Source organism: Anomalospiza imberbis, chromosome 2, assembly GCF_031753505.1.
Source record: "Anomalospiza imberbis isolate Cuckoo-Finch-1a 21T00152 chromosome 2, ASM3175350v1, whole genome shotgun sequence".
Lineage (NCBI taxonomy): Eukaryota > Metazoa > Chordata > Aves > Passeriformes > Viduidae > Anomalospiza > Anomalospiza imberbis.
Window position 1 is genome coordinate 50714327 of NC_089682.1, and position 26836 is coordinate 50741162.

A 26836-nucleotide genomic window follows, 5' to 3' on the forward strand; every position below is an offset into this window, starting at 1 on the left:
GCCGCGGTGCGGCGGGAGCGAGGGCGGGGCGGTGCTGCCCGGCCAAGTCCTGCCCTTCCCGCTCAGCTCCCGTCGAGCCCCGCGCGCTGCTCCTGACACCGCCTCCCGGCGTCCCCTCCGCCTCTCCGGCCCCTCGCAGCCGCCGCCATCATGAAGTGAGCGCCCCATCTGCCGCTATCCGGGCCCATCCGCCGCGGGGAGGCTGCCGCGGGGCTCCGGCCGCCTTCCCCGGCCACCCGCGCCCTCCCCTAACTCTTCTCTCCCGCGCAGGGTCGAGCTGTGCAGCTTCAGCGGGTACAAGATCTACCCGGGCCATGGCCGCCGCTACGCCCGCACGGACGGGAAGGTGAGGCCGGGGCGAGCCCCGCGGGCGGCCGCGGGTGCGGGCGGGAGCGGGCTCTGCGGACGGGAGGGCGCTGCGCCCGGGAGAGCGGCCGGGCGGTGCGCGGGGAGCGGAGGCTGCGCCTTTGGGATTGACCGGAGGCTCCGATAGTGTTGATGTGACCTCTGCCTGAGTCTTTCTTATCGAGCTGTATGAGAACAGCATCGGCCTGCAAGTGCCGTAGCTGCTCCGCAGGAGATTCGTGCTGTGATACAGCTTGGGGTTGGGTTTTAGAATGCAGTTCCCAAAGGGAGTCTTAAAGCAGCAGGTGTAAAGTACCAAAGTTCTGTAGAAAATGGTGCTTAGACGTCCTGCATCAAATGCTAAGATTCGCTGGAGCCAATAGTTGGTCTTCCAAATTAATTGAGTAGAAATCTTTGAGGTAAAATAGGGTCGAGAACCCTTTCAAGCTGTCATGTCATACGCAGACAGGAATGTCCCTGCCTGTGAAAGGAGGGCTTGGCTTTTGAGTATCCCAGTACAGTCAGCTTTCTTTGTGGAATTCCCAGCAAAATGACCAGGGGATAGACTGGTTGAATCCTTATGAGCACTCCTGGGAACTAGCTTGTACTTTAAATGGAATTATATAGCTAATAACAAACCAGCTTGCGCGTTCTGCCTGTTGATTTAGACAAACAGCTTAGTGTGACTAGCCGAGAAGGTGAGCATTGGTCTCCCTGTGTTCCCTAGGCCAAGTTTTGAGTCACTCCCACATGCAGGAAGTGCGTTGTTGCTTGAAGACAAACACTTGGAAAGCATGATGCTGGACACAGCTATTCATGCTGTGCCTGAAATACACAGCAGCACTGGATGCAACTGGTAATTTGAACTTTTTTCAGAGAAATGAAGATACTTCAGAATGCCTTGCAAGACATCAGTTCAACCACTGTAACAAAATGCAGAACTTGAGATTACTTGAATTATCTTCTAAAATTTTGAATAGTCAGAACTGTGTTTAAGAGCTCCAAAAGCATCAATGTCGAAAAACACCGACTCAAAGAATACTTAATGCAAACTGTGATAATGTCTTATATGGAAACAAAGCTTACGCAAAACATTTTTCCTTCCCAGGTTTTTCAGTTCTTGAATGCAAAATGTGAGTCTGCATTCCTTTCCAAGAGAAACCCTCGTCAGATCAATTGGACTGTTCTGTACAGGCGTAAGCACAAGAAGGGACAGTCGGTAAGTACATACCAGCTAATAGCACTGCAGGTTGGTGACTAAAAGATGTGGTCACTGGTCTGTTAGAGGTCACTTAAGTGTGCCAGTGTTCAGCAGAAGCATGACCCAAGTTACCAGGATGAAGACTAGTTAATAATGGTGAAAATGTGAGTGCAGTTACATGAGTTTATACACCACTTCAACAAAAGCATTGTATTGTGTTGTAGCACTTCTTTGAGAGACCGCTCAGAGCCACAGTATATTCAGTAGATCTTAAAAACTGTAGGAATAGCATGGTTTTAAAAGTTAGTTTTAGGGAGGGTGGGTAATGCTGTTTAATATGCAGAGTTCCTAAAAGCTTGGTCTTGTAAACTTCTCAATAGTGACAGCATAGGGAGCTGATTTTGGGGTTAGAGGGGCAGGGATGACACTCCTAATATACTCTCCTTGAAAACTTTGGGCTGTAGCTTAGCATGAGGTCTTTCCCTATGTAGCTGTCATTGCATGAAAAGGATAAATCATGAAGGCATGTAGCAGGAGGTATGCTGCAGTGCTCTTGTTTAAACTTGCACAACAGAGGAGCTTTGAGAAAGGCTTACATCAGTGCAGTAGGTCAGTGTTCTTGCCAGTTTGGTTGAAGAAAGTTGATGCATGATGGCTTACACTGCTCCCCAGCACTGGATTCACATGAATAGGTGTGGAGTGTTCTCCTTTCAGAAGACGCCATCAAAGATTTATCCTTCCCCCCCTTTTCTTCTTCTGGGAGTTATAGATGGCTGAACTTCTAACATTCTTTCAAAATATTTTTTTTCATACTTCACTGTAGAAGCGTAGAAGATACAGGGTCTAATGTATATGTCTCCAACACTGATAGCTGGACAGCTGGGGAGCCAACCAAGGATTGTTGGTAATAACACAGTATGAAAAGTACAGGATGTGGTTGGAGAAGGGGCCATATGGAGGTACGGCAGCACTTCTCTGTACCCAACAGAAGGATTCTCTAAAGTGAGAAGTAAAATTCTACTACAGTGTACAGTTTTAGATAGCTTCAATTTGAGTAGCAGCTTTTTTCTGTAATTGTCTTCAGCCACGTATTTAATGTCTTGCGGTGTTCATTGTCTGTGTTTGTCTCCTGCCCTCTTAGGAAGAGGTCCAAAAGAAGCGCACACGCCGTGCTGTGAAGTTTCAGAGAGCCATCACTGGTGCCTCTCTAGCTGAGATTATGGCCAAGCGAAACCAGAAGCCTGAAGTACGAAAGGCACAGAGGGAACAAGCTATTAGGTGAGAAGTCAGATCAGTGGAGCTATCCCAAGCTTTTCAAAGAATGCAGTACTTTTCATACAAAAGCTTAAACTCTCGGTGAGCTCTGTGTTTTATAAGATTTTTGTGGGGGTTTTTGTTTGCTTTTGATCTGTATGTTTGTATGTAATACTGAGTAATCTTGGCAAGAGATGGTGGCAGCAGAGAAGGATCTCTCCTTGCTTTTTCCCTTGTACTTTTGTCACTCACAGTTCTGCTACCTCTATAGAAATTCCTTCAAGGGATAGTGAATATAGAGGAGAAATCTGCAGTAATGCATTCCATTCCTTATCTTGGGAAGCTCTCACAGTGCTGAAACAAGGAAACAGTGAATGGCAGACACAGATAACGTCCACTTTTTCTGTGAATTAACAGGGCTGCAAAGGAAGCCAAGAAGGCTAAGCAGGCAACCAAGAAAACAGCTGTTTCTGCTGCAAAGGTGAGATGCAATAGGCAAATAAAAATTATAAAATGGAAAACACCATGTTGTAACATGACACACAGCGTTCTGCTGTAGCTCTTCATTGGAAATTCCTGTTTCTGTTTTGAGGAAGCATTTTTGTAACTTAACAGCTGCACAGAATAAATGTTTTTTACAGAATAAGTACATATTACAGTAAAACAATTCTCTGACCTAATATCAGAGATAATTAATAGATAAAAACTTGTCTGAATGTGACAGCTTCACTATCTAGGAACTTGGTAACAATATATTGATGAATGCTACCATGTGTTTCATTATCATTTATGAACTAATACCATATGTTGGCTTAGCGTTACGTGTGTAAACATCTGTTAACATGATCCAAATATTACAGATTGCAATTCTAGGCTGATCTGATCCAATTTCTTTGAAGAGTACATACAAAGACACTTTTAGGACTGCAGATAAATATCTTCTTTTCATTCATACTTCATTATTTCTCTACAGGCCCCTACGAAGGCAGCACCTAAGCAGAAGATTGTGAAACCAGTCAAGGTTTCTGCTCCCCGTGTTGGTGGAAAGCGCTAACTTGCCAAACTGTTGGTCATGCTGAATAAACATCTAATGGAATTCCATTACTTGTGCCATGGTGTGCTCAGCTGTGTGAGATATACTGAAGGGAATGAATCTGTAAAATGATCATGTCTGGGTTTTGCAGACTGAAAAGCATCTTCTGCCATAAAACGCTTCGTTTCTTAGACAGTCTGCTGTATTAGCACACGTTTCCCCAGTCTTCACTGAGTGGCTCAGGTAGCAGGGAAGATGGAGCTGGTATTTGAGGAATGTTCTTGCCTGAAGGACAGAACAGCATCTAAGTTTATTCTGCATCTATGACAAATGACATAAAAGAGGTTTCTAAGATCAGAGATGCATGCAAGCTAAAAGTTAGTGTGAAGCAATACCATTTGTAAATTACTTACAAAGGTCCTGTGTTGTGGAATGCCTGTAGCAAGATACAGAGAATCAAATACGGAAAAGGTAAAAAAAAAAAAAAAAAAAAGGAATTGATGGTTTCACAGACTGCATGGCCCTTACACACAAAGATTCAGGTGCAACTTCTGGGTCAGGAAGTTACAAAATTATGAATTGCTGGAAGCTGTTGTCAGGAAAAGGAAGCCTGTGAAGATTGAATGGGTTTCAAATGCAGCTGATGTTACACAGTTAAAGCACATTTAGGTTCATATTTAACTTGCTGAATGTAGATAGGGGCTCCCTTAGTAATTTTCCACCCTCCCACCGCTAGAGGGATTGAAATTCCTCATGGGTGTTCCTGTCTCTGCCTAAGTAATTGCACTGTGCAGACAGGATGCCCAGACTTTGCCAGTTTTGCTGGACAGCAATAGCCTTGGCAAAGCATGTCCTGATTTACTAGAACCAAAACGGAAACCAAACCTTCACTATTTTCTGTATCAGTTACTTTTCTGTTGGTACTTTGAGGGCTTGATTTGTTATTTTACACCAGTCAAGAAGACAGCTGTGTTTCAACTTCCTGCAGTTCTGGGCTGCAAAAACAATGGCTGTAATGGGCACTGTGGATTATGGGCTATATTTATACCTTGTTTGGGTTTTAGTAAAATAGATATGGGTCTGAATGAAGGCTACAACTCATTTAAGAAAGGTCTAGCTTGATGATATTAATGGAATTTGCACCATGATCTTCCAAACAATTCTGCTTCTTGCTATTAAACAAAAAAAAAACCACCAGCGCTACTCATGCTTAGAAAGAAATTTAAGGTTTTTAAACTGGTTAAGACATTTGAAAGCAAAGGAGCCAGAAACTAGAGGGGAAAAGAGGAAGAAAAATTACCTGTAATTAGCAGGGAAAGGAATTTTTAATAGTTTGAAACTGAAGGCTGTAAACACCTCAGAATATTACCCATGCTAGTGGCAATTATAAAAATCACACCAGTGTCTTGTACAAGGCACCTGGTACCCTGAATGTGTCCTTGTTAATGTTTTCAGCTAAGAAGCTGAAAATAAAGATGAGCTTTTACCATCTGTTTGAAATACCATTAAGGATATATATATATATGTAGAAACTGATTGGCAGATATGACTAATTAGTAAGTTAGTATGTGTTAATGCTTGGAAGTTTGTAGGCTTTGGCTGCCTGGTGTCACTGCAGCGCTGCACAGAAGTGCTTCATGATTACTTTCCCTTGATGTTTACTCCTGAATTCTGACTAATATGGTGAGAAGTAAAGAATAACAGCCCATCAGGTTACTCTTCTCACAAGCTATGCACTGACTGAGGCAGGCTGTTCAGAGCAGGGCCTTACTCTGGTGTAACAGCACTTTATTCACCTCAAACATAGATGTAATAGAATGAATTATCATGGAAATTAATATAAGCCCTTGTGTTTACCTAATGGAATGTAATTGAGCCTCTATCAAGTATTTGTCAGAAGAAATTGAGTACCTAAGTTTATCACAGACCTACAAAATAATTTTGGTTGAAAAAGACCTCCAGAGGATATCCACTCCCAACTCTTTGTTGAAAACGTGTCTGTTTAAACGAGATTGCTTAGTATCCTCCTGAGTCTTGAACACAACTCCAAGGACAGAGATTCCACAACCTCCTAAGGCCACCTGTTCCAGTATTCGACCACTGTCATTGTTTAAATAAACCGAAAAACTAACTACAGAACGCTTTTTCTATATAAATAACGCCTTTGGCCGGTCTTGCTCAGTCTGATAGGTATTTCTGTGAGTGGGGATCGCTGTGCTCCAGGTGCGTCCCGCAGGTACCGAGCGCAGGGGAAGGGTCGCTGCTGCTGCGCTTTCCTTGGGCGCGACAGCCCCGGCTCCTGCCTCGCGTGTCTGTTATGGATGTAAAAACCAGCGCAGAGCTCGGACACGTAAAACGCGCAGCTGACTTCTAAGGATTTTCTTTCTTGCCTCTTACAGACAAACAGCGCGCACTGAGCGCCCCGGGGCGGGGCTGCGGCGCCGCCTCGCCCGCGCTGGTGAGCTCCTGGTCGGCACGAGTGACCCTGCTACTCCCCTCGCAGCTCTTGCCCCCGAGGCAGTTCTGGAGCAGAAGCCGCCATAGTTTCGGGGCCGGGGCTGCACAGGGATTCCCTCGGGAGCGTCACCGGCTCCCGCCGCCACGACCGCGCCCCCGCAGCAGGCTTTGCCCGGCCCCAACTTGGCGGCCCCGGCTTTGCGCCCGGGTTCTCCCCTGCCCGGTTCCAAGATGGCGGACCCGCTCCCCCGGGTGCTCCCCCGCGCCCCCGCCCCTTCCCGGCCCCTCCTGCACGCGCGCGGTCCCGCCTCACTTCCGCTTGTGCAGCAGCCATTTTGTCTTTCCGCCGCCGCTGCTGCCCGAGCTTCTCCCTACCTCCTGCCGCCGCGGGCCGCGACACTCCAGTTCCCCCCTGGGCGCAGCTCCCGCCGGGCCGGGGCCGATCCCGACCCCCCTTCCCCTATCCCGGGAGGCTCCTCCGCAGCCCCGGCGCGGCTCTGAGGGCGCGGGGGTGGCTCCCGTGCCCCTGCCGCGCGATGTCCAGCGAGGAGAGCTACCTGGCCATCCTGCGGTACCTGACAAACGAGCGGGAGCCGTACGCGCCGGGCACGGAGGGCAACGCCAAGCGGAAGATCCGCAAGGCCGCTGCCTGCTACGTGGTGCGCGGCGGCACCCTGTACTACCAGCGGCGGCAGCGCGACCAGCAGCGCTTCGCCGAGCTGGAGGTGGTGCTGCAGGCCGAGCGCCGCGCCCGCCTCATCCGCGCCGCGCACCTGGCTCCTGACGGCGCGCACCGCACCCGCCTGCAGACCTGGCAGGGGCTCTCGCAGAAGTACTGGTGGAGAGGTGAGCGCCGCGGGCGGGGGCGGCTGCTGGGGCACGGAGCCGCAGAACCGCAGTAGGTGCCGGGGTCATCCCGGAGCGCATGGCACAGGACCGCGTCCAGACGGCCCCCGAGTATCTCCACTGGTGGAGACTCACAGCCTCTCGGGGCAGCCTCTACCAGTGCACAGTCACCTTTACAATTTTTCCTCGTGTTCGCCTGGAACTTGCCGTGCATTAGTTTCTGCTCGTTGCTTCTTATGTCATTGCTTGGTACCACCGGGACCTTGCTCCATGCTCCTGACACCCTCTGTTTAGATATTGATACACATTAATGCGGTCCCCTCTCAGTCGTCTCGTGTTAAGGCTGACCGGGCGCAGTTCCCTCAGCCTTTCCTTGAGATGATTCGGTCCCTTAACCATCTTTGTTGCCCTCCGCTGTACCCGCTCCAGCAGTTAAATGTCTCCCTTCTACTGAAGGGATGTCCGTATGCCTTCCGTGGCAGGACCAGGAGGGGACTGTCACTTGCTGTGTGACCAGTGCCTTTGAACGCCACCTCGAAGCACGTGGTCTGTGGGCAGTGACATTGTGTCACACCCCGAGAGGCAGGGTTTACTCTGCACAGTACATCCTGGTCAGCACATTGTCTAGGGCTTCTCATCTGGTGATGGCACCTTGAATATTTGGAAACACTGAGTACAGCTGTCCCCTCCAGGTCTTACACACAGCCCAGGTAAGACAATGACATCTCAACTGTGCCCTTGGGATAGGGTGATAATCCAGTCCACGTCACCTGGGTTAGATTTGGACCTCATTCGTGCATGTGATGGTGTTCATGTTAAAGTACTACAGCTGCCAGTGGTGGTTGGCAGTCCTGGCGCTCATTGTTTTATTTGTTTCTTTCTTGCAATGAGAAGCTGAAAAGACCAGGCTAATTCTCAGCTGGATCCTGAGTGTTGTCACAGCTGTTACAAATGGTGGTGCCTGAACAGCAATTAATTCCCAATTGGGACTTTTCTTTTGCCTGAGGGAATGGCTTGATATCTTGTTCCCTTTGGATTTGGTGTTCTACTTTTAGCCCTAGGTATCCATTAAACAAATAGCCTTCTTTTCACTTGCCATGGGCCCAGTGTGTGTCTGTATTGCTTCTCTTGTTCTGCTCTCTTCATCCATCAGCAAGTCTGTAATGTAAGCTTTAGTTTTCCCTATTTTCAGTTTGAGGGATTTTGCTTTAGCTGCAACCAGTCCCTCCAGTCCAGATCTCATTGGCTTGAAGATATTTTCATGTGAAGAAAGAGTTTGGCATCTCAAAGCTGATATACACATTCTGGATGGTGGTTTCCTTGCCTTTATCTGCATTCTCCTTGTCTGCCCAGCATTGTACTGTTCTGGCATCTACCCTCATCCTGTGCTGGAAACTTCCTCCATGGGCCTCAGTGTAGCTTCTGTTTGTCAGGAGAAGGCATTCTGTATTCTTTTGATCTTATTGGTCACCTTTATTTGCACACCGTAAATCCTCTTGCTACTCTTACACTGAGAATACTAAAATTCATTCCATGCTTTCAGTTCAAGTATTATGTTTCTTACATGTGTCTCCCTTAAAACAGTGTTTTCCTGGGCATTACAGTACTCTCTGTCTGCTATGGACAGCAGCTTTAGCCCAGCTGTCATCCTGAGAAGGACATCAGCCTGGTGTGTGTTCTGTAACTGCAAGGCCATGGGCTGGAGAACGGCTCAGAGGCCAGGAAGGGTGTTAGAGATGTGAATTGCAGGCCAGAGACCTCCTGTCTGATTTCAGGTGAAATCAAGGAGGTGTACAAATGTTTAAATGGGCATTAATATCTTAGGTTGCCTTAAGTCTCGGTTTTCCTCGTCCTTACAGAGATAGGTATTTAATGATAGTGCAAGTTATGCTCTGAGGCGATGTGAGCAACCAAGTCTAAGTCTGGGTCAGCAAAGCTTTTGAGCTGTGCTGGATTTTAAGCCACAGAGGCCCAGCTGCTATATATGCTTTTATGTTGTCCTAGTGAAGAGAATGAACTTGGAGTGAAAGCCATGCATGGAAAATGCCTCGGTGTCTAGAAGAGGACCCTGTACTTAGGACCTGTTGAGTATCTGAAATTATTTACAAAATTGCAGAATGTGCTGAGTTGGAAGGGACCCACAAGGATCCCTGAATACAGGGACCTGGACCTGCACAGGACCATCCCCAAAAGGCACAAGAGTCATTCCTGAGAGCATTGTCCAAACACTTCTTGAACTCTGTCAGGCTTGGTGCTGTGACTGCTTCTCTGGGGAGCCTGTTCCAGAGCCCAAACATCCTCTGGATGAAGAACCTGTTGCTAATATCCTACCTAAATCTCCCCTGACACAAATTCAGGGTATTTTCTTGGGTGCTCTCGTTTATATTTGGTTCCACTGGTTAAAGTACTGGCGGGAAATTGATTTATTTCAATTCCAAAATCATAAGCAATTGATTTAAAACAGCGTTAATAGTACCTATCAGTGTCATTGCATATAGCACAGTTGATCCCAGTTTTGCAAAAGCTCATAAGTGAACCTTCCAATTCTTGTCCTCTTCAGCAGGAGCAAGCCATTTGTGAGGGCTAAATACAGGATTATATTACATTTGTCATTACCTTGGGATGATGAGACTAAGTGTCTAAATACCTTGTTGTTTTATTTTTTTAGCCTTAATAATCTTTCTAGGAGGGTTTGCTTGATGTAGTGGCATTCTAAATGTTCTATCTCAAATTAGCAGTAGAGACATACAATATCATGCAATGGTGTGAAAGAATAGAATTGGTAATATTGCATTAGAGAGGGAGAGTGTAGGCGACTGACTTTTTTTCTTCTTGGTTATTATGTAATATTTTTGTTTATTAATTATTGATGTTTTGCTAATCTTCTACATACTTAGTTATTTGTTTATAGTAAATTGCATTAAGATTAGAAGCCTAATCAAGCTCCATTAATTTTTCTTAGGTATTCTTAAGCAGGTTAAAGATTACATTAAAGAATGCAGCAAGTGCCAGGAAAAGCTAGATCGCTCTAGATCTCTCTCAGATCCTTCTGAAATGCTGGAGGAGTTAGGACTGGATGCAAAATCTCATGAAGACAATAATGAAACAGATGATGAATTGAGTAACACAGCATCAATCCCAGCAGCATCCCCAAAGCCTGTGAAGAAGAAGCCAATAGCAAAACACGAGCTTGTGTTTGTAAGTACCACTGTTTACATCTGAATAGATTGGTATTTTCTGTTACTGCATTCTTGGTCATGTACTTCTTTTCCATTGTTGTGATAATCTTGTCACAGCAAGACTATACATTTTGCCAAAGATACTGAAAAAGTAGAAATGGGATACTGGTGTATATGTCATGAAATCAATTACAGGATATCATTGCTGGGAAATAAAATCACCCTATATATTATTCATATAGAATCTGAGATAAAATGAATGGCAGTAGTAAAACATCGCATACCAGATTCTTATGGGCTCTATATCTTTCCCTTAATAAATGATGCTATACTGATATATAAAATTCTTGTTCATAACTGCAGGCTCACATGTACATAAAGACATTTGAATTTAGAAACTTTTTCAGACTGTAGCCTAGAAAAATACAGTCAAAGAGCTGTTTGCATATGTCTTCCCATTTTTCCAGTCAGTTTTAATTGTGTTTGGAGGGAGGGTGAAACTTAGAGAAAGAAAACAATAGTAAAGTTAAGCTCTGTATTCTACAGGCTCAAACTGATTGTATGGTTACAGAAAATAATCCTTTTCTGTGTTTCAGTGTGAATGCTTAAAAAGGCACAATAAATGTAATGAAGTTCTCAAATGTTGTTTATGACAGGTTGACAGTAAGGGCCTTGTGAAGCAGTCATCTTCCAAACATTGTCTGTCAGTCTTAAACCAACTGAATCAGCAGAGGCTTTCCAATCAATTCTGTGATGTGACTTTGCTGATTGAAGGAGAGGAGTACAAAGCTCACAAATCTGTCTTGGCAGCCAACAGCGAGTACTTCCGAGAGCTCTTCATTGAAAAGGGAGCTGTCACTAGTCATGAAGCTGTAGTGGATCTGTCAGGTGAATTGCTGTGGGTTTCAAAGCTAGAAATTATAATATCCTAAGTAAGGTGTACAGTATTTAATTCAGTCTTTTTTGAGTGTTAAAGACAACCAAATTTTAGCTTGCTTTTTTTCTTTTAATCTAAAAGTATTTTGTGTGAATCTTAATGTAAAAATGATCACTCAGATTTTGCCTAACCTGATTTTCCATGGACTGTGGTATTTAACCTTAAAATTTCTGAGAAGCTTTTGATGGATTTTTACCTTGCTTAAGCATGTTTCCTCCTTGAATTAGTCACAAATGTTAAAAAGGGAACAAAGTCAAATGCTTAGTACATCAAGCAGGGATGTTCACAGGCTGCTTGGAGAGTTGTTCAGCTTAATGAATGCTAAATTACTTCTTATTTCTGTGAAGCAGAATTATATGTGTCTGCTTATTTCTCAGACCTGGTACATGAAAGACAGGAGCTAAAATATATGTTCTAAAAATAGCTTTGTAGTGATGAAGAATAGTGTACAGAACATATGCCTTCTCCATTGCTTTTTCATTTATTAACTGTCTTTCTCTGCATGAATAATAGGCATGCATGAACAATAATTCTCTAATAGGATAGTCCAGAAGGTTCCCCACATTAAATATTTGATTTATTATTTATGCAACTGTGGATAATTATACTAAATTATTATATTTCAGCTTTCTATCTATATATCCATATTTTTATTGTTTTCAATAGCTACTTCCTTATTTTTCTACCGCATCACTTGTTACTTAAGACCTGAGTACTTTCTGAATGTAGCAGATCCTGAAATACTTTGGTTCAATTAATCTGCTCCAAAAGTATTGTAGCTCTCCCAGCATCTTGAAATATTCCTCAAAGAATTTTATTGTGAAACTCTTTAAGTACTACTTAGTTTGTGGAAAAATTGTCTGAGCTTACCCATACATGGAAACTACATGAGGAGAAAGCTGTAGTGTGAATGACAGCTAATTGAGTACCAGTGATGGGCTTGTTATTTCCAAGTGTGTTTTGCTCTAAATTTCAGGCTTAACTGTATCAAAGGTGAACTGTTGTATTCATCATGGGATATTTTGGGGTAATTTTAGGTCATCATTATTTGCTCTAATATCTTGTTTTATTCCTGGTAGGTTTTTGCAAGTCCAGTTTCCTGCCTTTATTGGAATTTGCTTATACTTCAGAATTAACATTTGATTTCTGTAGTATGGCGGAAGTGGCCATGCTCGCCCGGCATCTCTTCATGTCAGAGGTCCTTGAAATCTGTGAGAATGTGCACAAACAGATGGAAGAGAAACAAATTACAGTGTACCAAAAGGGAGATATTCAAACAGTAGAGTCAACACAAAATCTAGCAGAGCAGGCTGAAGTGGAGGTGCATCCCGTGGATGGTGTTGAGCAACCTAAACTTGCAGCCAGTGAAGTGCCAGTAGCTGTGAATGGAGCTCCTTCCTCTGCTGGGACAGAGGAGGCAGCAGCACCCCACCCTGACCTCCTGCACCCAGGGCCTCTGGAGGCCACTGCAGATGATCCTTCCAAGCCTGTGGAACAGTGTGAAACAACTGAAAATTACATCAAGATCCAGCTGGTGGAGAGCATTGCAAACAGCCTCTACAACAGACTCAGCACTGAGCCATCGGCTGTGGAAACCATGGACACACAGAGTCAAAAGGAAACTGGGACAGTTCAAAATCAGAGTGATAAAGCACATGTGGCCTCTGCTTCTGAAGACTCCTCAGAGACACTCACGCAAAAAAGTAACGAGCAGAGCAACTCCATTTCCCAGCCAGAAAGCCTCACTTCCAGCCAGGATGATACTTACAAAAGCAAGCTTCGCCAGCGTTCAGTCAGTGAGGGGGGATACATCAGGCTGCATAAAGGAATTGAAAAAAAACTGCAGAATAGAAAGACAAATCCTAAATCTGCAGTGCAGCAGGTATTCTGTTTGTCATTAGACCTTGTAGTTACCAGAGTAATTTCTAAGCTGTGACAGTTGGGCAAACAAAATCCCAAAAGCATTGACTTGGCATCAGTATTCCTTCCATATTGAAGGTCCTTAGAACGCTCAGTGGCCACAGTGTAGGCTGAGTATCTTCTCACATCTTCTTAGGGTTGGACAGAAGTTCTATCATCTCCCCAAAATTCTTAATGATCTGGGAATTTAATTTTGAGCTAGCTCATGTGTATGTCAGTCATAGATATGTACAATTATCTATTAGAGAAATGAGATCCTACATTAGTTCAGACCTGACAACAGCATTGGGAATTAAAAATTTTACATAAGTTGTAGTCATGAGTCACGATAATGTATTCCTGCTACCTTCTGATTGGGGTCAATTTAGAGAAAGGTTCAAAGAGCACTGGAATTAAAAACTCTAGCACCTGAACATACTAAATGTTAAGTAATTGAACTAGCTCCATTTACTTTTTTTTTTTTATGAAACAGTCTTATTACTCTTTCCCGTTATCTTATTGCTCTTTCCTCTTTCAGTGCCTTTGGATAGTTGACAGTCATCTCACTGGGCATTCATGCATTTTGTTTGTGACAGAGTGCACTTCACTGCATGTTGGCAAAGTTTTCTGAAGAACTGTTAATTACCAGAGGAGTCCTGAGAGTTTTGTGTACTAGAGCCACCAATCCCACACACAGGACAATCATTTGTTATCATTACAACACCCTGGTAGATAGAAACTGTAGCATTACTGTCTTTTTACAGGTGGACAGCTTAAAGCCCAGATGCTAAAACTAGCACAATCAAAATACTTGAGCAACCTATTTATGCTGGTTGGAGAGCCACCAGGGTTTTGTTCTGTTTTGGGAAGGGGAATATTTACTTTTGGGATTAGTTCCTGTTTTCTGCTAGTTCTCATTGGACAAATTCCTTGTTATTGTAGGTGCAATTTTTTTTCACCCTCAGAATAGTTAGTTACATTAACAAGTGTCTCATTCTCAAAATAGCTTCGTATGGGAACTTGCAAACTGCTTGATAGTGGCACCTAGAAGAAGTGACAGGGCCGCTTTGGTAATTTAGCAGAGTGAGGCCTTGATGTTATAAGGCCTTTCTTTTATAATTCTTCTACCTGTCTACAACAGTTGGGAGAACAGGATGAAGAAATTGGGATGGTTGTACTTCTTCCCTTGCCTTATTCTCAGGAACACAAATGGGACACACCTGATACAGGACATTTTAACCTGATCACTTAGAATTTGGCTTCTAAAGAATTTGGCAGCAAGTTTCTACAAAGGAAGATGAGATTATCAGCTCCAGGTAGCACTGCCAATACCACCTAAAAAAACCCTCTAGTGCCTTATTCCTAGATAAAAATCTCTAGGAAAGCTGGAATGCTCTCAACTTGATAGAAATCCTGACTGGCAATACTCTGTGATTCTTCTTTAATTATCCCATAACTGTCACTTAGGCAGTTAGGGCTGAAGAGTTCATGGTCCCTGAACTGGTAAGTCACTGTGTCACCATCATCACAGTTAGTTTATGGTTTTTAAAAAAGAATGGTTTTTCACTCACCTTGAGATCTGTAGTTGGGTAGTGAACAAGGTAACTTTCAAGCAGCTAAGTCAGCTGAGCAAAATTAATAGGTATTACAGAAACACAGAACATCAACTTTTAATACAAACTTTCAGACAAGGTATGAAGTGCAATGCAGTAAAATTCATCCAGAGGTAATGTTTTTCCAACTTAGGTTGCCATGAAGCTGGTACAAAGAGGGAAAAAAATGAAACAGCCCAAAAGAGAGACCATGGAAAATAACGAAGTGGAAGCGCAGCACAAATGCACTGACTGTGGAATGGTGTTCCAGCGGCGCTATGCACTTATAATGCACACACTGAAACACGAAAGATCTAAAGAATATAAATGCCCAGTAAGTTGAGGGGTTGGATTTTTTTTTCTGTGTTAACTTTCCTCCTTAGAAAATTTGATTCTGTAATTATATTAGTAATTATTTTTTGTTGTCTTTTTTGGTATATATGTCTATTTTACTTACCAGTTTCAGAGTTGGATATAGCCTTGATCTGGATAAGGTGAGGTAGAATGGAGTGCAGCCACTTGGCCTGACAGTAGTGTGAACTTGCTGCACAAGACAGTGCTAGCATGGGATTTGCTTTTAACCCTACCAGTAAATTTGTATTTAGTCTAGTCTGGAAGTTAATCTCACTGAGAAGTGATCAGAGGTTCTGTCAGTGCCATAAAATAAAAATTTACAACTAATCATTAACCTTATTCAAAATGGCTGTTGGAGTTGGGTTATAGATTTAACTCATCATATTACTGTACTTAAAACATTTGATTTCTGGGTTGGTTTTTTTTGGGTTTTTTTTTTTTTTGGGTTTTTTTTTGTTTTTTTTTTGTTTTTTTTTTTTTTTTAAGAATTCTGAGTGTTACATGCAAAGTAAAGTTGTAATATTTTCTGTCCCAGTTGTGTAAGAAGGAATTCCAGTACGGTGCCTCCCTGCGGGCCCATCTGGTGCGTCACACACGGAAGACAGAAGCCAGCAGTGCAGGTGCCGAGGGGACAGGCGTGTCCTCAGTGAAAGGGAGAACCAAACGGGAATTTGTGTGTGACATATGTGGGAGAACTCTGCCTAAGCTCTATTCCCTCAGAATCCATATGCTTAAACATACAGGTGTCAAACCCCATGCATGCAAGGTAAAGTCCTTTTGCTCTCTAATCAGATTAGTAATGTTCTCTTATTATCAATATTTTGGTGTTGACGCTCTGCCCTGAAATTTATGTTAATCTTGGTCGCTTCACAATAGGGAGAACCAGTGTAACATTCATGATGAAATTGCTTGCAGTCCAAGAGTGAGAAGACAAGAATGAATTTGAGTTATGCAAGTTCATATTCTTGTATCTAGAAGAATTGTCTTCCTTTGATGATTCCTTTTTTTTTAACAGGCTTTGTCACTGGTGCAAAGTCACAGGCTTGGCCATCCTAGTTCCCAAGAAATACAGGAGATTTTGTTCTGTTTAAAGTTAAACACCTATTACATAATTAGTTTTATTTGTCCTATTCCACCACGTATGGATTTCTTTAGGTTTGTGGAAAGACCTTTACATATAAGCATGGATTGAAAATGCACTTAGCTCTCCATGAAGTACAGAAACAGTTCAAGTGTGACTTGTGTGAAAAATCTTTTGTCACAAAAAGAAGTCTTCAGGAACACATGAGCATTCATACAGGTAAGTGATGAGAAAGGGAATCCTTTTCCTTTGCTTGGCTATTTTATGCTGCTGAACTTTAATGTTGTTCTTCAGTGTCAAAAGAAACTGTTTAAAAAAAATAAATGGCAATTTGTTATTTTTCTTCTGGTCAGGCAGCTGAGATAGAGGTAAGTAGTCATTTTCTGGGGCTAAACCATATTTTAGTGTTATTATGCAAATGTTCTATACAAGAACAGGTTGGTCTGTTCCTGTGGTTTTATGTACATATTTCATGGCTGTATCATGTCAATTCAACAAGAAATAGGCAACAGGCTGGAATGTTCTAATGCACCTAATCTCCCAGCCTGTCCTTTTAGAGGAAAACATGCTAAGTTAAATCTCTCAATATCTCCATGTATGTTTTTCAAGATTTTCTGTACTGACATTTTGTAAAGCCTAGTGTCTTGAAAGATCTTAGCCTGTGAAAGATGGCAGTATAATAATTCAATACAAGCAGAGTTTTAAAATTGTAATTTGTAAAGGTTGTCTGTGGTTCTGGTTGTCTTGGCTGGGCAGAATCAAGAGAGATACTTAGGATAATTTGTTCCTGAAATTAAGGGATTTTGTATTAGTAGTCGTCACTCCTGTGTTGATGAAATAGAGCAAAAACTTTTATTTTAAGGTGTTTTTCCACAAATGCAAGATATAAGCAATAATCCATAAGCAATGCTGTGTTTCTGAAGAAGTTGCATAATACATAAACACAGTCAGTTGTGGTTTTTTTCACACACTTTTCCTCACTAAATCATAGTTGCAGTGATGTAACTATGTTTAAAAACATAAAATAATTCAGAGTTGCTACTCCCCCCTTGTGTATTATTACATTAGCACATACAAAATGCATTTAAAATTCCCTCAGTGTGTAATTAAACAAACTTGTCTTTGTAGTACTGCTCTGATTACTTAAGTAACTTATATTTAAATTAAAAACCTGTCTCACAAAGAACTCCAGAGAAATGGAGGCCTGGCTTGGTAACATATTTTGTTTTGTTTTTGCTAGGAGAATCCAAATATCTTTGCTCCATTTGTGGAAAATCTTTCCACAGGGCATCAGGACTCAGTAAACACATAAAGAAACATCAGCCAAAGCCTGAAGTTCGTGGATATCAGTGTACTCAGTAAGTCAGGTGATGGGTGGTTTTGGTGGGCTTCTTTTCTTAGTATTGATGATTTTAATAATTTTCAAGATGAAAAGCAGCTCCTTGTTGTAGCGTAAAACTGTTCCGCTGGCATGGGATAAGACTTGGAAAGCGGAGAATAAAAAACGGATTTTTGTAAATACATGTGTTGGAGAGCAAAGGTGTTACCTGGCTCTAGTTCCATGCAGCTATTCTCTATTGACTTAGCACTGTAATTGGTGCTGTAATCAGTAGCTGTGTGGGTATACAGCTTTTTTGTAGGACAGATAAAAGAGTGTAAGGCTGTAAGAGGCCAAGGGCCTTGAGCCTGGTTTTCCCGTCTTGTAGTGTGATAGTGGATTTCAGTTTGATTTGAAGCTGTCCTATAGAGTCTGCAATGTCCTGCACTTGTGTGCAGTGTTTGCTGAAACATGGCTGTGTTTAGGAACATCGCAAACTGAGACTCACTGACTGTTGCACTTCTCTTGATTATAAAACATATGTGACCACTTAAATATTGCAATAAATTACATTTATTTTTATTATTAATGGCATTTATTATTATTTACATGACAGCATTGTGGACTTTAGCAAAGCAGAAACTGTAACTGGAAAGTGTGTTCTTAGTGCATTACTAAAACATGGATACTTTTTCCATGACCAAGCAGACTATAGGGAACCTTTCAAGTGCCCTGCAGAAGGATTAATAATGTTTAATTTTGGAACTCACAATGAGGTCCCTGGGAAGCTCTGTCAGATATTAAGAGGAGTGGTACAATTTATGATTGCCAGTAGCATCTCAAGGTTTTAAAGAAAGCAATGATCTAAAGAGTTTTTTAAAGTATCTCAGTGCTGCTGCATACTAGCAAAAATAATATTTTCTAAATTATGAAAACTTACTTCAGTTCTGTCTATGTTTTTATTTAGTGATTTTTAATACTAAAAGCATTAATTCTAAAAATACAAAGAACAGAGCTAATAGGGTGCACAGACACTGTTTCATGAAACATACTATGGAAGGGAATTTTCGTTTTGAAGGTGAAATATAAAACAAAAATTTTTTACTCAAGGCAGTAGGGCCATGGATGCAAGAGATCACCTTGACATAGAAGATATTTTGACTCTCCACCTTCTTCAAAATAGACACAGTCCTTGCTGCTTCTCCAGCAAAAGTCTCTACTAAGGATATAGTTCATGTTGTCACCAGTGGTTCAGAGAGCTTCACTAAGCAATAACCAGACTTCAGTTCTTTAGTTCGGTGTATTGGAATGGAAAACTCCCTGTCAGGCTTCAGTCTGAACTTCTGGCCCCATTGAGCAAAGCTGTCCATTAATTATTTTCCTAAAATGTTCCTGGAAGTTTTGCAGTGAAGTATGTGTTTGATTAAAACACAGTAATGCATGACAATGCATGGTGGTTGCTTGAGTTTTTACTTCTCTAATGGCTTTTCCAAATACACAATCCTTGGGGAGAGAGCACCGAATGCCAGCACCTTTCAAGCCCCTGAGGGGTCGTTCTGATACTTTTTAATGTGGATGTGCAAACTGAGGATCCCTGAGAGCCCCATTTGAACTGGAGCAGTGAGACTTTCCAGCTGAGGAGGAGGTTGTTTCTGTGGTTCAGGGACTGTTACCCATTTTTTTTTTCTCCCTCAAAAGCAAAGACAATTTTTTTTTCTCTCAAGAATGCCCATTATTCAGGCAATGTAATATCAAATGTTTTGTTCCTGTATGGAAGCTTTTTTCCTTTTCTGATTCCCTCATTCCAGTGGTTGATACTGTAGAAGTTGGATCAGCCACCTTTGCTTGCTGGCATTGCTCTGCCTCTCTCCTTTCTTGAATCATGCAGCTGTATGTTGTTAAATGAGGAAGAGAGAGAGATGAGCAGCAGAATTTCTTTCAAAGGGAGAAACCATGTTTTTGATTAGACCAAACTCTGTAGTCATCATACCAAGAGGAGCTGTATAGTCATATTATACAAAGAGTAGTGAAGGAAAACCATAAGTTAGCCTGGGTTAAGATGTGTACAAGCAGCAAGCTAAAGAATGAGTATCAATACTTTCAGGTGCTTTCTTGCAGGCTTATGAATTTGAGTTTTTTTAATTTTCTAAAAACACCCTACATTTGAGCATTAAAAACAATAAATTCCAGTTATCTTTGCGTCAGTCCTCTTTGGTTAAGGGAAGAAGCAGCTGTTACTGTCCTCATATGTTCATATGCTATAATGCAAATTTCTGATGTCTCCCAGTTGGTTTGCCTTTGATTGTTCACCATTAAAACAGCAGAAAGAATATAGTTACTTAGTAACAGCCAAAAGGGTTTCAGAGGTCCTCAAGTTTTAAAGTTTTATTCCAGGCTTTCAAATAAGCTGCTATTCTTTCTAATTTTTCCTAGTTTAGAATGGGATTATGCTTTAAATAAATATTGATGATGCCGTTGGTGTTCTCAGTCTTGAGTTGCTATTAAAGAAGAGGGTCCCAGTGCTTTTGAAATCAGTGCCTTTCTTGTATGGGATGCTAAAACATTTCCTGTTACAGGTGTGACAAGAGTTTCTATGAAGCTCGGGATCTTCGGCAGCATATGAATAAACATTTAGGTGTAAAGCCATTTCAGTGTCAGTTCTGTGGAAAATGTTACAGCTGGAAGAAAGACTGGTATTCTCATGTGAAGTCTCATTCTGTCACAGACCCTTATAGGTAAGAGGAAATTAATTTAACAACTGAAATATACTAATCAAAGTGAGGCTATAGAGATCCACAGCCTGTCAACAAGGCACTGCCTAGTCCACTTTTGAAGTACCAATAGATTGATGGTGACTGAGGTCTTGAGTACTTGAGGATGGATGGGTGACTTAAAAATAGTGGGTTAGCTGCTAACCTGGGACACAGTGCTGGAACTAAGACATGAAGTCATAAATGGATAAATACAATCAGTGAAATTAGAAACTTATGTGATCTCACTTCTCTAGAAGGGTAAGTGGAAGCTTTGTGGCTGTGGATAAGAGGAAATGTATTTTGGGCCAACAATATTACTTCTATTTATGGAACTACTTACCATATAAGACAGTATTGCCAATTACCTTTGTCTACGGTAAATAAAGTGCATTTTGGCTTAAAAGACATAAGCGTATAATAATGGTTTTAATAGATTTCTCACTTAACATATTTTAGATGTAACGTCTGTGGAAAAGAATTTTATGAGAAAGCTTTGTACAGGAGGCATGTAAAGAAAGCCACACATGGTAAAAAAGGAAGAGCAAAACAAAATCTGGAACGAGTTTGTGAGCACTGTGGAAGAAAATTCACACAACTCCGGGAATATAGGAGGCACATGAACAATCATGAAGGTATGTAGAACACAAATAGTCATTACATCCCTCAACCGCTAAAAACACGATGTGCAAAGGGGTAATTTTTTATTTGAGTATTTGTGTGTGCTGTCTGGCAGGACAGGGAGGATTTTTTACAGATTCTCCAGTTTTATGTGAATCCTGCTTTGGTAACTTGCTGTCAGTGATTCCCAGAAGTTGCTGTTGGACTCTTTCTGAAGCTCCAGTCACACACAGGGACTGTGCCAATTTGTCCTCAGAACCTGAATAGAAGAGGAACATTTTTACAAGTGACTAAGAGGGATAAATCTGGCAAAGAATTGGATGCACTAAAATATTCTCCATTTTCAAAGGTGCACACAGTTAACAAAGTACTCTTCAAATAGGAGAATGATTGGCCTAAATTTAAAAAAAAAAAAAACAAAAAACGGACCAATGTTGGAAATCGATCAACTTCTTAATTTATGACAAGTGATAAATTGTATGATGTTTTGAGAAAATATGAAAACATTTTATATTTTTTCTTAAAGAATTGTGTGCATTTTTACTTTAGATGTAAGGTATGAAATTGATTTTTGAGTATTTGGTTCTTTCAGCTCTGTTGGGAGTCTATATTTTCCTGTCCCGGGGCAAAACCCACTTTTTTTTGAAGCATGTCTCCCTTTAAAGAGCTCTTAACAGTAAATCTGACAGCTGTCTTTACTATTGAAATAAGATTTTGTGTTTGTTTCTAAACAGAGGAAGTGTCCTGTGGTAGGTACCTAGCCTAAATCTACAGTAACTGTCACAGAGCAAAAACCAGTAGTGAGATGGTGTTTGTCACCACCCACACGTCCCGTTAGATATTACAGACCACAGAACTCAGATGTTACGAGGGAAAATAAGATCATACAAACATCAGGTGCTGTATTTGAACATATGCAGTGAAGAGGAGGGGTAAAGCTGTAGGTGTACTGAAGGATTGACAGAAGCAAAGGATGACTAGAAATGTAAGTGACAAATTCTGTGAAGTAAAACATGGCTTCAGAAAGGCGTCAAAATGATCAGAATTCCATTAAGCGTTGTGCACTTAAAATAAGGAAGAAACTGCATTAAAAGGAATCTTGAGAAGTTTTTTAAAGTGTTGGATTGGGTTGGGCACTTGTGGAAAATCTAACTACTGAATGCATTATGCTTGCATTGCATTGTTACACAGAAATGGTGGACAGGATCTCTTTCTTACATGGCAAACATCACAGTGTTGCTCTGTTTCCCCACGCTGCTGTTCTCCCTGTCGCTCCTGGCGGGCTCCGTGACCTTTGCTTGCTTTGCCCTGCGCAGGTGTGAAGCCGTTCGAGTGCCTGACATGCGGTGTGGCCTGGGCAGACGCGCGATCCCTGAAGCGCCACGTGCGAACGCACACGGGGGAGCGGCCCTACGTGTGCCCCGTGTGCAGCGAGGCCTACATAGACGCACGGACCCTGCGCAAGCACATGACCAAGTTCCACAGGGACTACATACCCTGCAAAATCATGCTGGAGAAAGACACCCTTCAGTTTCACAACCAGGGGACGCAGGTGGAACACGCCATCAGCATTTTAGCCTCAGACATCCAGGAGCAAGAAACCGAGATCAGCTTTGGCGCTGGTGAGGGCGAGACTGTGGTGGTGACAGGAGAGACGCTGGAAGCCATCGAAGCGGTTGCAGCTACTGAGGAATGCACGTCAGTCTCTACCCTTTCTGACCAAAGCATCATGCAGGTGGTAAATTACGTACTGGCACAACAGCAAGGACAGAAAATGGCTGAAGTGACACAGGCCATTGAAACTGTAGAAGTAGAAGTGGCCCATGTAACAACAACAGAGTCAATTTAGTATATGAGAGAGCAGGAAGGGTGAGGTTCTGTATCTGTGAGAAGCAAGTGTATAATGGGTTAGCTGAGGCTTTCAGTGATGCCTGTTTTCAAATGGTTAATTCTCAGTACTGAATGTTGTGATGACAGAATACTGCACCACGCATTATATGGAAAAAGTATCAGTACTCCAGTGTGGTCCAGGGCTTTGAAAGCTAAGATTTCTATACTGGCTGTAACTTTAAACAAAACAAAAAAGTTAAAATTATGTTTTTGTGTCATGAAGTATCATACTGTAACTTTGAAAAATTAAAAAGAAAAAACATATAAAAAGGCTGCACTAAAACCTAGAAATGCACAACTATTGGTTGCTTTTTTGTTTGTTTTGATGTGCATTTCTTCAAGTTTGTGAGCAAATTACCTGTATTAGATTCTGTCTGTTTACTCCCAAGACAAGGGAGGTGGTAGAATGCTTTGTGTAGGCTTGTGCTTCATGTGGCATACAGAAAAACTGAAGCTTTTTTCTCTGGACAAATGCACTATTGGTAGTTAGTGAATCCCAGTTCTGAAGAACTTACTTAAATTCCAGGTGTGTGGGTGGCTGTTCCAAGGTTCAGCAAAATGTAAAATGTTTTATAGATGATGGGCAGGGATTTGCCGAGTCTGAGGAAGTGGTTCTCCAAGGTGGTTGTGAATTGAAGTTGACCAGAGGACAGCCCACCACAGGGAGGCTACTTAGGGAAGTAAACTCCTTTTTTTTGTAAGGGAGGAGTTTGCACCGCAGCCTCTGTGCACAACCGCGTTTAGCTCCATGTTTGTTTGGAAGCTATTGCCAGCGCTGACGTGTGAGCCCAGCACAGGCAGCCTCATGAGGGATGCTTCTGGTTTTGCTTTACATTTGATGTAGAAACTGTCAAAGGATAAAGAACTAATGGCACAATTCTTCAGGAACTAAGGAAGTTCAGGTAGTTATGAACTGATCTTGTCTTGTATTGAAAGGAAGAGCCCTGCTAATTCCCAAGCAGGACACATGACAGTATCAGGGTAGAGAAATATGAAAGTCTTGGGATGGGGTAAAAATCAAATTTGTCTCAAAATTACCAGAATCTCTAGAAGACCTTATTACTGCTGCTTTAAGAGAAATACTTCTAGGGACAGTTGATACCTGGTGTTACACCACGTAGTTTGAAAAATCCTTACTGGGTGTTCCTGCAAGTAAGTGTGAATGCTTGACCCAGGTTTCTGTGTCCCTGGTTTATCACCATGAATGGGGCACATCTTAATCTGTACAAGCTGGGGTTCCTTTGTTGCTGCGTGATTTCTTTAAGCAAGCAGCATGTCTGTCAAGGAAACCAAAAGTGTTTGCATGTGAACAATCAGAGCTGTAGTCTTTAAATTCTTCGCAGTCTATAGTGGTATCACATGTTTCCTAAGCTGGACAGCAGAAAGATACCCGAGCAGACAGAAACTTGTAATATTGCAGGGTAAATTTCATAAATAAAGTGACATGCATATAACTGCTACCTGTGAATCAGATCCACTGAACAAAATTTCAGCAAACCCTGTGGCAAAGTAACCACCTCATTTGAATTAGTATTTCTGCTTTTCATCTTATTTAACTATGTGGATATCTGTCTACTAAGCTACAGAATGGACTGTTCTTTTTGTACTTTGCAATTCTGTAGATAAGCAGTTGTTGAAAATTTTTTATGTTTGAGTTCCTATCTTGGATCCAAATTAATTTGTAGTTGTCTGTTTCAAAAGTCAGGGTCTTATTTCAGATAAATAACATAGTTATTTATATATCCAGCACCCCTTTACAATTGTATTATTTTCTAATTATCAAATGGATTAAAACTAAAATGAATATTAAAAAAAATACTGCTAGCTGTAACTTGAATTTTTGTATGGTAAAGAATCTGGAGATAGCCATGCTGCTTAAAATTGAAATACTGCCATTATGATGGAAAAAGATTTAAAAGAGCACTAGATAAACTTGAAAACTTACTTCAGTGTTTGTATCCTAAAAATAATTATGTATTACTAAAGTGAGGAAGTGCTCAAGGAGAAATAGCTGTAAATAGTGCTAGAACATTATTTGTATATTTAGTGGGTTACCTTACAAAAAAGAATATTACCAGCACCTTAGTTTAATCTTTGGTGCATTTATTTATTTACCCAATCTATGGAAGAAGCAAAAGTGAGTCTGAATTTTGGAGCCTTCTTATCCACTGTCAAAATGCTTTTACTGAGGCAATGATCTACTGTTTAAAAACAACCACCAACCAAACTAATAACAAAAGGTTGTTCTCTAAACAAGACTCAGCCAGGAATGTCAAAGCTGAACTTTGTGGCACCCCTTTCCTAATGCGCTGTGCCTTACCTTTTCAGAACAGTGTGAGGTAAGTAGGGAGTGTCACTCTTGGCTTTGCTGTTCCCATCTCTGTGGGATTGCCTTATGTTTTTCTTTGGACTTCAGCACTTAAGACATTCACTACCCTTCTGCTAAGTCAGACTGCAAATATGCAGTTGGTATTTGATTTTTTAAGAAATGAAGTTTATGAGAAGTGTCTGTTCATTAAGTATTCCTTGTGAATTCCTGTACATAATGACTCAGATTTGTACATTCTGCTGGTTTTATTTAGTGTTAGATGTATAAAGTTATGGTTATTTCTGTCATCAAATAAAGTGAGCTCTGCCATCAATTGCTCTTTCAAGAAACTTTCTTTTTCTCTCAGGAAAGAAGGTGTTGCAGATTCCTCTGCAGTATTTCATTTTCCATATATGGACAGATTCTGGCCTGGATTGTTCTAGTAACACCTGCTTTTTAAGTTTTGTTACGTTATTAGGAAGGGAAAACACAACACACTCCTGAATTGTGTCAGAACATGGCTGTACCAGAGCACAGTGCTAATGAAACACTGTGTATATTGATACTGAAATTGCTTTGGCTGCAAGTCCTCAGGGTGGGTGAGGTGTCTGCTTGGCCCCCTGGTACCCAGCTGTAACCATTCTGGTTTGTTTCAGATGATATTTCTTTTGACTTGGGTGTACAACACTGCACCCCAAAGCAAGCACCAGCCAGCACTTCCATCTTGGCTCTGCCTGGGATGGATATCTGAGAAGGGGTTGTGGTGTGGAGGTTGTCCTCCAGTGTCACTCTCCTGGCTGAAGGATGAGCTGTACAGCTGCCTCCAGTTCTGGGAACAGTGTCTCGTGCCTTTCCCTTTACTGTTACACGAACTTCAAGGCAGCACTGATGTTGCAGAAAACCCGATTCTTTTCTGGGAAGAGAGAGGGAACGCTAGGAGCTTTTTAACTCCTCTGTGAGCCCCTGTAAGTAACCAAGCTAAGTCTATTATTAAAGAAAAATGGGGGTTTCAAAAGGTTGAGTGCTGAAGGAGTAAGGTAGGCTTCTGTTGAATAACTACTGCTCCACAGGGATGCAACTACAGATGCACAGCAGCCAAGTGATGCGTGGATAATTTTTTGCCCCGCTTTGTTTCTACTGGAGTTAAAACCATGTCATTCCTTGCTGTTAAAGGAAGCACCATGAATTTCTGCAGAACCAGTGTATAATGCTAACATTCAGGAGCCAGTTTTACAGCTGTGGCCAACAATGTGGTGGAACCCCCCAGCATCTCTGGAGCAGCTCTTAACCGAGGCCTGTTCTGCAGAAAAATTCCAACTGCTGCAGGTGAAAGGCCCCTGGTCACTGTAGTCACCCTCAAGTGCAGGGCTGTTGAGGAGCATCCTTACAAGTCTCCTGTGACCTTTAAAGGACTGAGCAGAAAGGAAGTTTTTCTTGTTCCCCGAGGAAAAGTTTTGTGCTGCAGGCTTTGTCTCTCCTCAGGGGTCAAAGCCTTCCAGCATTGCTGAGTTAAGTGGTGCTTTTAGATGTGGAGTAGTGCAAGCTCTTCTTGTCATGGCTTTAAATTTTACATGTGAACAGGATTGTCACACATTGTCTAAGGATTTTCTAAGTAACAGAACTTAAGCACCCCTTTAGGCCCTTGTTCAGTGCCTGCAGCTGTAGACATGGCAGCTGCTGTGAGTGGGGACACTTCTGTCACCAAAGCACTGCTGTGATTCTGTAAGGAGCTACTGAGCATCAGCCAACACCTTATATGCAACTACCATGT

The 26836-nt window shown here is 42.0% G+C and overlaps 2 protein-coding genes and 1 long non-coding RNA gene across 3 annotated transcripts; 2 read left to right on the top strand and 1 right to left on the bottom strand.

The window, feature by feature from the left end:
- Nucleotides 1-76: 76 nt before the first annotated feature.
- Nucleotides 77-3901, top strand: RPL24 (ribosomal protein L24). Its single transcript, XM_068180901.1, has 6 exons — nt 77-155; nt 271-346; nt 1454-1564; nt 2688-2824; nt 3218-3281; nt 3774-3901. Exons 1-6 carry the CDS (start codon nt 151-153, stop codon nt 3852-3854), a joined length of 474 nt encoding a protein of 157 aa, XP_068037002.1. The 5' UTR covers nt 77-150; the 3' UTR covers nt 3855-3901.
- LOC137468825 (uncharacterized) lies at nt 2937-7103 on the bottom strand. The gene is made up of 2 exons (XR_010996195.1): nt 6848-7103; nt 2937-4154 (listed from the first exon to the last, which is right to left on the bottom strand). It is a non-coding gene; the product is annotated as an uncharacterized lncRNA (long non-coding RNA).
- On the top strand, nt 6614-25399 carry ZBTB11 (zinc finger and BTB domain containing 11). The gene is made up of 11 exons (XM_068180893.1): nt 6614-7136; nt 10099-10334; nt 10972-11203; nt 12332-13134; nt 14898-15077; nt 15633-15863; nt 16253-16397; nt 17419-17536; nt 20073-20231; nt 20706-20881; nt 22184-25399. The coding sequence occupies exons 1-11, from the start codon at nt 6827-6829 to the stop codon at nt 22714-22716; spliced, it is 3123 nt and encodes a 1040-aa protein (XP_068036994.1). The 5' UTR covers nt 6614-6826; the 3' UTR covers nt 22717-25399.
- Nucleotides 25400-26836: the final 1437 nt, after the last annotated feature.

What these genes read in the sequence shown, in the direction of transcription:
- RPL24 (XM_068180901.1), top strand. An exon ending in ACGCCCGCACGGACGGGAAG is followed by an intron (nt 347 to 1,453) that starts GTGAGGCCGGGG and finishes TTTCCTTCCCAG; the next exon opens with GTTTTTCAGTTCTTGAATGC. An exon ending in CAGCTGTTTCTGCTGCAAAG is followed by an intron (nt 3,282 to 3,773) that starts GTGAGATGCAAT and finishes ATTTCTCTACAG; the next exon opens with GCCCCTACGAAGGCAGCACC.
- ZBTB11 (XM_068180893.1), top strand. Translation starts at nt 6,827, where the DNA reads ATGTCCAGCGAGGAGAGCTACCTGGCCATCCTGCGGTACCTGACAAAC. An exon ending in CTAAATCTGCAGTGCAGCAG is followed by an intron (nt 13,135 to 14,897) that starts GTATTCTGTTTG and finishes TTTCCAACTTAG; the next exon opens with GTTGCCATGAAGCTGGTACA. An exon ending in GCACATGAACAATCATGAAG is followed by an intron (nt 20,882 to 22,183) that starts GTATGTAGAACA and finishes TGCCCTGCGCAG; the next exon opens with GTGTGAAGCCGTTCGAGTGC.